The 9,097-nt window shown below is 46.9% G+C and overlaps 2 protein-coding genes across 2 annotated transcripts in view; one reads left to right on the top strand and one right to left on the bottom strand.

Annotated features, from left to right (window-relative positions):
• Positions 1–9,097, bottom strand: part of LOC142819711 (interferon-inducible GTPase 5-like) — a 43,369-nt gene that overhangs the window by 22,956 nt on the left and 11,316 nt on the right. Inside the window, exon 2 of the mRNA XM_075908285.1 lies at positions 957–1,063. The gene's annotated coding sequence lies outside the window, so the exon portion shown is untranslated. The remainder of the gene's footprint in view (positions 1–956; positions 1,064–9,097) is intronic.
• On the top strand, positions 3,262–7,670 carry LOC142819712 (interferon-inducible GTPase 5-like). Its single transcript, XM_075908286.1, has 2 exons — positions 3,262–3,558; positions 5,968–7,670. The coding sequence occupies exon 2, from the start codon at positions 6,049–6,051 to the stop codon at positions 7,186–7,188; it is 1,140 nt and encodes a 379-aa protein (XP_075764401.1). The 5' UTR covers positions 3,262–3,558; positions 5,968–6,048; the 3' UTR covers positions 7,189–7,670.

Below are 9,097 nucleotides of genomic sequence, written 5' to 3'. Positions count from 1 at the left end.
GGTTGGGGCAAAGACTTCACGCTCTCCACCACCCCCAGACCAATCAGAGTTTGTGGGTGGGGAAGTACTGAAGTTCTGGCCCCGCCCTTTCTGCCTGCGACCCCACCCCTTCCAGGGCAGCCCGGGGCCACTTAAAAATGTTCTGAAGTGTCCCCTGGTCAAAAATTTCCCACCCCAGCATACAGGGCTTTGGAGGCCAACGTGGCTGAATTGAGGGAGCTAAGACCGGCAAAGAAATACGTAGCTGAGGTTTTTCTGGGACACTGTAGAACTCTCCCACCTCCGGTCAGACAGCCCCTGTGCTGTTAAGGAGGGTGAAAGGCTCAGGGAAGGAGAACAGTCAACTGGAGCAGAGGGAAACGCTCCCATAGTTGGGACCCTCCTTCAAGATGAGGATCTCTGGGGGTATGTCTACACTACCCCGCTAGTTCGAACTAGCGGGGTAATGTATGCATACCGCACTTGCTAATGAAGCCCGGGATTTGAATTTCCCGGGCTTCATTAGCATAAGCGGGGAGCCGCCATTTTTAAATCCCCGCTGCTTCGAACCCCGTGTAGCGCGGCTACACGGGGCTCGAACTAGGTAGTTCGGACTAGGGTCCTATTCCGAACTACCGGTACTCCTCGTGAAACGAGGTGTACCGGTAGTTCGGAATAGGCACCCTAGTCCGAACTACCTAGTTCGAGCCCCGTGTAGCCGCGCTACACGGGGTTCGAAGCAGCGGGGATTTAAAAATGGCGGCTCCCCGCTTATGCTAATGAAGCCCGGGAAATTCAAATCCCGGGCTTCATTAGCAAGTGCGGTATGCATACATTACCCTCCTAGTTCGAACTAGGAGGGTAGTGTAGACATACCCTTGCTGAGGTAGGGAAGAGACAGGCATTAGTAATGGCAGATTTGATCATTAGAAATGTAGATAGATAGATTTGTGATGACCGGAGAACCGTATGGTGACTTGCCTGCCTGGTGCGAAGGTTGCGGATCTTGCAAGACATCTAGACAGACTTATGCATAGTGCTGGGGAGGAGCTGGTGATCATGGTACACGTTGGTAATAGTGACACTGGAATATAGAAGAGAGGTCCTGAAATTTAGGCTGCTAGGCGGAAGTCAAGGACCCCCATGGTAACATTCTCTGAAATGTTTCCAGTTACATGAGCAGGCAAATTAGGTCGACAGAACGGCAGGGTCTTAGTGCATGAATGAGACAAGAGTGTCAGGAGAAGGGGATTCGATTTATTAGGAGCTGGGATAATTTTGAGGAAAGGGGCAGCCTATGCAGTAAAGTTGGGCTCCACAAAAATGAACATGGAATCAGACTACTGGCACTTAACATTAAAAAAGTCGTTGAGCTTTTAAACAAAGGGCTGAGGGAAAGCCAACGGGTGTGGAAGAGCACATGGATCGGACAGAGACATCCCTCAGGGGACAGTCTATTAATGGGGATTGTCTGTGTCCTAGTAAGGAGGGGAAGAGGGAAAAGAAAAGACAGGAGGGTTTGATGAGAAATGAAAGTATCCCATTCAGTTAGATCCCACTAGCTGGAGTTACCCAGCATTGCTTGGTCCCGCTTCCCACCAGCAGATTCGCTCCCTCTCCCCCTTCCCAGCCCAGCTTCCTGCCAGCCGCTCCCTCCCGTTTTCCCCTGGCCTGCCCCGCTCCTGCCAGCCGCCCCCACACTCCAATCTCCCCAGGCCAGCCCCGCTGCCCCTCACCTCCCCCCGCCAGCTCTGCTTCCTGCCCCCCCTTCCTCCTGGCCAGCTCTGCTCCCCTACCAGCCAGTTCCTCTCCCGCCCCAACCCCCTGATCCTGATCAAATGTGTCCGGTATTTTTGTTTAGACTACCTGGTGATCGTAGCCGCGGGGGGCAGGGCGGGTGCTCGAGCCATTGTGCGTGTGGGGTGGGGTGGGGTGAGTTCCGGACGGTGCTGGGGGCCGTAGGTGGTAGGCAAGTGACCTAGGGTGGGCGGGGCTGCCCCTGCAGCACAGCATGGTGGGTTATTTTTGATTTTTACAGGTTGAGATCAGGCCCAATTGGGTCCAAAAGTACCTTAAACCCTTCTCCTGGAGGAAAGGTGATCCCATGCAAAGTTTGGTTGCGGTAGCTCTTACAGTGTCCAAGTTATTAGAGCACAAAGGTACAAACATTCTCCTTTATAGAGTAGATAATGGGCCCCTTTGAATTCCTATGGATGCGCCAGCTCCACGCAGCACTCAGGGTTGGAGGGTGGCCCGTGTGCTGTGGTACAGGTGGGCTAAGGGCTGATTATCCTCAGTCCCACCCCTTCTTGGGATGTGGAGCCAGACCCTCTCACCCCTTGCCCCAGGTCCCGCAGTGACTGTCGGCTCTGCTGTGAGCTTCTGAGGCCAGCATAATCTGCCTGGAGGTGCAGGACCCACCAAAACAAGGTTGGAGCCTTGTCACATTATAGGTGAAGGCTAGAAGTCCAAATACTTAGCAGGGTGAACTAGAGGGCCTCGTACTGAATGAGGAGCTCAAGATAACAGGCACCACAGACCCTTGGCAGAGGGAGGGCGATCAATGGGACACAAACAGCAGGGTACTCTGTATTGGAAGGACAGAACAGGTCGTGCTCGTGGGGGAAGGTCACGATAATGGGAACGAAAACCGAATCAAATGAAGCAAAAATCTTAAATGAACCGAAGTGTCCTGTAGACTCTCTAGGGATAGTAATTCCACGTTCTCACTACAGACAGCAGAATGTCATCGACCAGGATGGCAACAGTGACAGAAATGCTCAGGGAGGGTAGAGCGCCTATAAATATTTTAAAAAATCATTTTCTGCTTTCCCCACAATAACTGGGTTCACGTCACCTCACGATGGGAGTCAGAGAGAAAGTTTCTTGACAACTTAAACGGCTGCTTCTTGGAGCAGCTGATCCTGAAACCCACAAGAAGGAGCAAGAGACCATCCCAGATTCCTTAAATGATGCCACTGCTGGGAGACAGGACACCTGGGTTATGTTGCCAACTCTGGCAGGGGAGTGGGGTCTAGTGGTTAGAGCAAGGCACAAGCCAGAAGCCAGGACTCCTGGATGGTTAAGTGGGGTGGGAGCTGCCATTGCAATTACAGTGCACCCCAGAGGAATCACCTGTCCCACTTGTGTTCAAGGCTTATGTGTTTCCGTGAGATCTGTCTGTACACTGGGCCCAACCCTGCCTATCCTATGATATCTGATTTGGTTAAATTCCAGGCTGCTGCAGGAAATCTTTTCAGAGGATTTTTACAACAATCCAACCAAACCTGCTTTTCTCAAAACCCGACTCTGCTTAAGGTCAGTCAGGCATTTTTGTCCAGCCTTTTTGTACCATTCAAGTATCTGGCTTTGTGCCTTGCTGCTGTAACTAGGGACTATGCATTCAGACCTGTGCTCAGGACTTTATTACGTGGTAGTTTGTCCTGACGCTTGTTGCTTTCACTTCCACTCTGACTCCGAAAGGCACGGACAGGAAGGACAGAAAAAGAAAAGCAATGTCGTGTTCTTTGCTTGACTTCTCCCCGGAGCTCAGACTGTATGAATATTTAAGACTGGAAGGTAAGACAATCTCCTCTGGTTTGTGCCTTTTTAAATTATTCTGGTGCTGTATTTTGTCACTTGCTGTTGTTTGCTTAAAAGTTGAAGGCTTGTTTAAAATGGCTATGTGGCCCTTAAAATGGCTGCCGAGTATGAACCCACTGTATGGATTTTGTGGTTCTAAAGTGGGGGCAGGGAACTTTTTCTGGATCGGGGGCCACTAAGCCACAGAAAAATCAGTTGGGTGCTGCAACAAGTGAGAAGCAAAAAAAAAAACCCCAAACCAAACCCCTCTCTGACGTGGCCCCCGACAGAGAAAGAGACAGACTCTCCCCACATTACCCCCGCACACCAGAGCCTAGGGGGTCCAGGCTAGTAGATTTTGTGGGCTCCAGCCCCACAATGGAGAGGCGGGGAGCTAGAGTACTAGTGCAGGCTCCCAATGCTGAGGGCCCCCTGAGCCTCAGGGACTGGATCCAGGCAAGATGATGTCAAAATAATCGTGTGTGCAGAGTTGCGTGTGCCATGTGAGTACAATATTCCTGTGTTCGCCATGGGTAACATTTTCAAGAGCACCAGAAACTTAGGGCCAGATCCTCAGTGGTTTTCAGACAGGGGTATGGAAGTCTCGTCACGGGTATGTAAGAAAAATCCTGTAATACCAGACAGCATATTTTGTTTAGTAAGGTTTGGCAACTTACCCATAGCTACACTGTGACTGTTTCTCAGCAGGAAGTATGCATAAATAACATTATTTGGAAAGGGAAGTGCTGCCTAAAAAGTTTGCAAAAGCATCGTTCTAAGGTTTTCATGCTCAAAAGTGTCACGTTGCATGATTCTTTCCACTCTACTTTCCTTTTGTCAGACCTTTGTGACATTCTGAATGTTGGGGGTGCTGAAATGATCCGTGACAAGTGACAGATTTCTTATCTTTAAGACAAATCTCTTCAGCTGTGTTTGAATTATAAAAACATGTTACTTTTCCTACCAAGTAAAAATATTGTCAGCCATGCATTTTTTTTAGCATAGAATATTTTGTTTTAAAAGAGATAAACTTTAAAATGTGATACAGGGTACAAGCAGTAAAGTCAACTCATTACTAAATTCAGGGCACACAGAGAACCGGCATTAAGAAAGCTATGAGTTTTTTGAAAAGATGCCTTGCATTCTTGTGTTCACAAAGGTCTTTTAAATAACTCTGGTTGAGTTAGAGGCCTTAGACTAAGCATAAATACTGTAACTCAAAACCTTACAGCATTAGTAAATTCGCTATAAAACAATGTTACACATAGCATTGGCCAATGTATTTCAATACACAACATTTTAATCAAAACAGGCCATTTTTCTAAAATGAAAATGTACATGCATTTTAAATAGTTTTTTATTTTTTTAATGAAATTGTCAAACAAACTCCCCTCCCCCTCCCCCGGGAAATGGTTTAATTTTTAGTGTGATCCTTTCTATTTTCCCAGCTCCCCTTTTTCTGTAACAAAATAAAAAGAGGGGAGAGGCAATAAAACAGCCATCACTACTGTCATGGCTCCTTCCCCACTCTGGCACGATAAATGCAGAAGTGGGGGCCAGCAAGTGTACCCCAAAACCTTATCTACCAGGCTTTGGTATAAAACTTCCCCTCAAAATCTTAAAACCCTAGATTTTGGGAATAAAATTTCCGCTGCCACCACCCAAATATTAAGAAATAAGCCAGGGAAGAGATCACTTGGGAAATCTCAGCCCTAAAGTACAAAGGAGGACACACCATTAACCAATGCCAGGTTAATAAAAAGAAAAGAGAAAGCTTTTATTATCACCACAATATTCCTGTTGCACGCATAATGACTAGATGGAAAAGTAACAGAATATGCTCATGGAGAAACTCCATAGGCCTAGAACTTAGTTAGAAAGAAAAAGCCAAACATCTTTTAAAAAGTGCACAGACCACAGATCCCATACCCAAACCATAAAACAATAAAACCTAATGGATTTATCTAAACTTTACCCTACTTACAGAAAGAGAAGAAAGTCTTTTCTTGGAGGGAGGGAGAGACATGCTTGTCTCTCTCTGTAGCTGCAGAGCCACTCTCTCAGGGTCAAAAGAGTGGTCTGACATGGTTTGAGTTAGCTGGATGTCCACTTTTCACAGGTGTGGCCACGTTTCCCGTGGTCCCATAATATTTGTTATTGTAGCCACGAGGCTACAGCCTCAGGGTTCTGTGCTGTTATTCAGCTCTAATTTACCCCCAAAGAGTCTTCCCAGAGCCCAGTGAGCAGTGGAAATGTTGGTCATGCTGCTAGAGAATATCGACCTCCCATGGTCCAGCAAATTTTCTGGTTCAGCACCAGTCAGGTCCTGAGGGCACTGGACTAGAGAGGTGCAACTTGTAATAATAATAATAATAATAATAAATCTGCTCTCTGTTACACATACAGGAACAATGACAGAGATGACTTTCTTCTGAAGCAGAAAAAAATGCCATTGATGCTATTGTGATAGCTGGAAGATCAAAAGCTATGGCTGTTGTTCTGAGGAAAACTTGGACATACTCAGAAAATGCTGCTCTCAACATCGCCGTGATCGGTGAGTGCGGCTCTGGGAGGTCATCATTCATCAATGCCATCCGTGGCCTGGATGATGAAGATGAGAATGCCGCAGTGACCGGAGTTGTAGAAATTTCACCAAAGCCAGTGCCGTATGCATTTCCTACACACCCTAATGTGACCATATGGAAACTGCGGTTGATAGGGGGCCCAATGTTTGAGGCAGGGAGCTACCTCCAGCAGGTGAATTTCAGCTGCTATGACATCTTCATTGTCATTGTCTCCGAACGGTTCCGACTCAGTCACTTCGCCCTGGCCAGGGAGATCCAGAGGATGGGGAAGAAGTGCTATTTTGTGCGCTCCAAAACGGATGTGGATTTGCAGTGTGCCGCACGACGCCGGCCATCCAGCTACAATGAAGAGGCGATCCTGCAGGAGATCCGAGAATACTGCTGGGAGTGCCTGCAGGAAGAGGGGGTGAAGAACCCTGAGATTTTCCTCATCTCCAACAGGTATTTAGCCAGGTATGATTTTCACCTGCTGCAGGAGACTCTGATGGAAGAGCTCTCCAGTGAGAAAAATCACGCTCTTCTTCTTGCCCTGCCCAGCTACTCCAACAAAATCATAGAAAAGAAGAAAGAAGTCCTGAAGGAGGGGATTTGGCGGGTAGCCGCTGCAGCATGTGTTGGAGCCCTTGTTCCTATTCCCGGTGTCTCTGCTGCTTGCAATGTTGCTGTCTTAGTAAAAAACACGAGGAGTTACAGCAAGAACTTTGGTTTGGATAGAGATTCCTTCTCCAGACTCTCAAAGCGATCACAGAAATCCACAGAGGAACTGGAAAGAGCTATTGTAAAAACACGACTGGCTGAAGAGATAAACCAGGCTTTTGTAATCACATTACTGGCCACTGTTGCTTTGGCATTAGCTGGTTCCTTCTTTTTGTGGGTACCTGTGATTGGCATGGTCGTAAATGCGGGGCTTACTTACAAGGCTTCTTACAGAGTCTTGGATTCATTTTTGGAAGATGCTGCAGAAGATGCTAAAAATGTGCAAAAGAAAGCTTGGGATCACGAGATTCCAGCTCCAGCAAGAGTCTCAAAGAAAGTCAGTTAGCCCAAACTTTGCCTTTTTCTGTAGCCGTACTGGAAGGCCTCAGGACTATTACCTACCAGCTCGATCATGTAAAATAGGATTTAAAAAAAGAGTTAGAAGGTTGGATTGCACCTGCAGGAACAGGAATTTGTTTAGTTGCTGCCACAAACATAGAAGTTCTGGAACATGGTAAATGTACAAAAGTGTGGGAGGAAAGAACATTTGCACTGCATTTGTGAAGACCAAGCACTGGAGGACCATGATGAGTGCTTCTTCCCACCACCTGGGAATTGGTGTCACTGTTCTTGCCCTGTTCTCTAGGAAGTTGGTTCTCTTGTTGTCTATGAGGGTAAAGCATGCAGGTGTGTATGAACAAGCTGTAGTATGGTATTGATTAATGCAGTGTTTTCCAACTTTTTAAAAATAAAGTACCGCTTTTTCCAAACAAACAAACAAACAAAAAATAAATAAATAAATTTGTGTGTGTGTGTGTGTGTGTATATGTGTATGTATATATATATATATATATATATATATATATGTACCCCTCGTACCTACAGTTTTCAGACACTTTTTTTTGACCATTGCAACACATTTGTTTAAATAACTTAATCATAGCCATGTGGGTGATGAAATTTTGGGGTGTAAAAAGTACAAAAATAATAAAGTGCTGTAAAACTTCAAACAAAACTTTAGTTTTCTCCAGATTTCAGACATACCCCCCCCCCCCCCAGACTTCTCTCGAGTACCCCTAAGGGTACTCATACCACTGGTTGAGAAACACTAGATTAATGGACACTGGATTCAACCCCTGGTGTCTTACACTAGTCACTGTTTCTGTAATGTAACTACAATTGGTAGCTGTGATAGCAAGTGTACCCTGCCTATGTGGACTGTGCAGCATTTGCAATCCTACCCTGAGTTACACAAAGAGATTTCCCCCATTGCACTGGGAATGGGTCTCAAGGTTCCATTGAGACTCCGTCTCCTGCTTGATCTTGCTGGGGGCTTTGCTGTGCTTGTCTCCTGCCCTCTGGACCCTCGGCTACCATCACCATCTGGGAACCCCGATCAGTGCAAGCTCCGTGGAATGGTGAGATCTCTCTCTCTCTCTCTTCCCACTCCAACTACCTCTCTGGAAAGCCTCCTGACCCTGCCCTAGGTAATCAGTTCTATAGTTGGCTAGCCCTAACACTCATAATCAGTTTCAGTTTGTAACTATTTTGTGTGTTTGGCTACCCCACATATCCATATCTATATTCACTACCTGGAAATAAATACTTTCATGGTTAGCCTGGTTGCTTCTCTCTCTCTCCCTCTCCCTCAGGGGGGTTGTTTTGGCTTCCCCATTCGCTCTGCAACAACACTTCTTGTACTCAAGCTAAAGATCCCTGTCGTGCCCAAAATCCTGTGGGGTTTGCTCATCGGGTGGTTACCAGAAGAAAAGGCTTTGCTGCCCCCTTGAGGAGGAAGGCAAAGAGAAAAGGCCTGAGACCTGGCTGTACCGGCGGCGGGGGGGGAGGGGGGGGCCTTTAAGCATGAGCCACAAGTAGCCTCAATCAGCAGCCACACAAAGTTCCTGCTGACCTGATGCTCTGCCTGAACTGGGTCCGGGTGGCCTTAAATGCAAGTTAGTATCCAGTCAGAGTGGATGCTTTCTTTCAAAATAGCTCAGTGCTAGTCTGAGGCACATTTTGTGTGTAGACGCTTACTTTGAAATAAGCTATTTCGGAGTATTTCTTCCAGACTAGCTCATTCCGAAATAAATGTGCCGTGTAGACAGAGCCCTTCTGACCAGTCTGGTGGTAACTATTGTAACAGTTTTTCAGCTATAGGCAGAATTGGCACTGGGGCTGATTGCAGGGCTGGGTCCTGGATGCTTATGATTTGGTTGTGTGACATAGTTACCGGAAAGAATTTGTTTTGGGTT

Source organism: Pelodiscus sinensis, chromosome 24, assembly GCF_049634645.1.
Source record: "Pelodiscus sinensis isolate JC-2024 chromosome 24, ASM4963464v1, whole genome shotgun sequence".
NCBI classification, from domain to species: domain Eukaryota; kingdom Metazoa; phylum Chordata; order Testudines; family Trionychidae; genus Pelodiscus; species Pelodiscus sinensis.
Note: the sequence above shows the minus strand (reverse complement) of the source record. Positions and strands in the feature narration are given on the sequence as shown.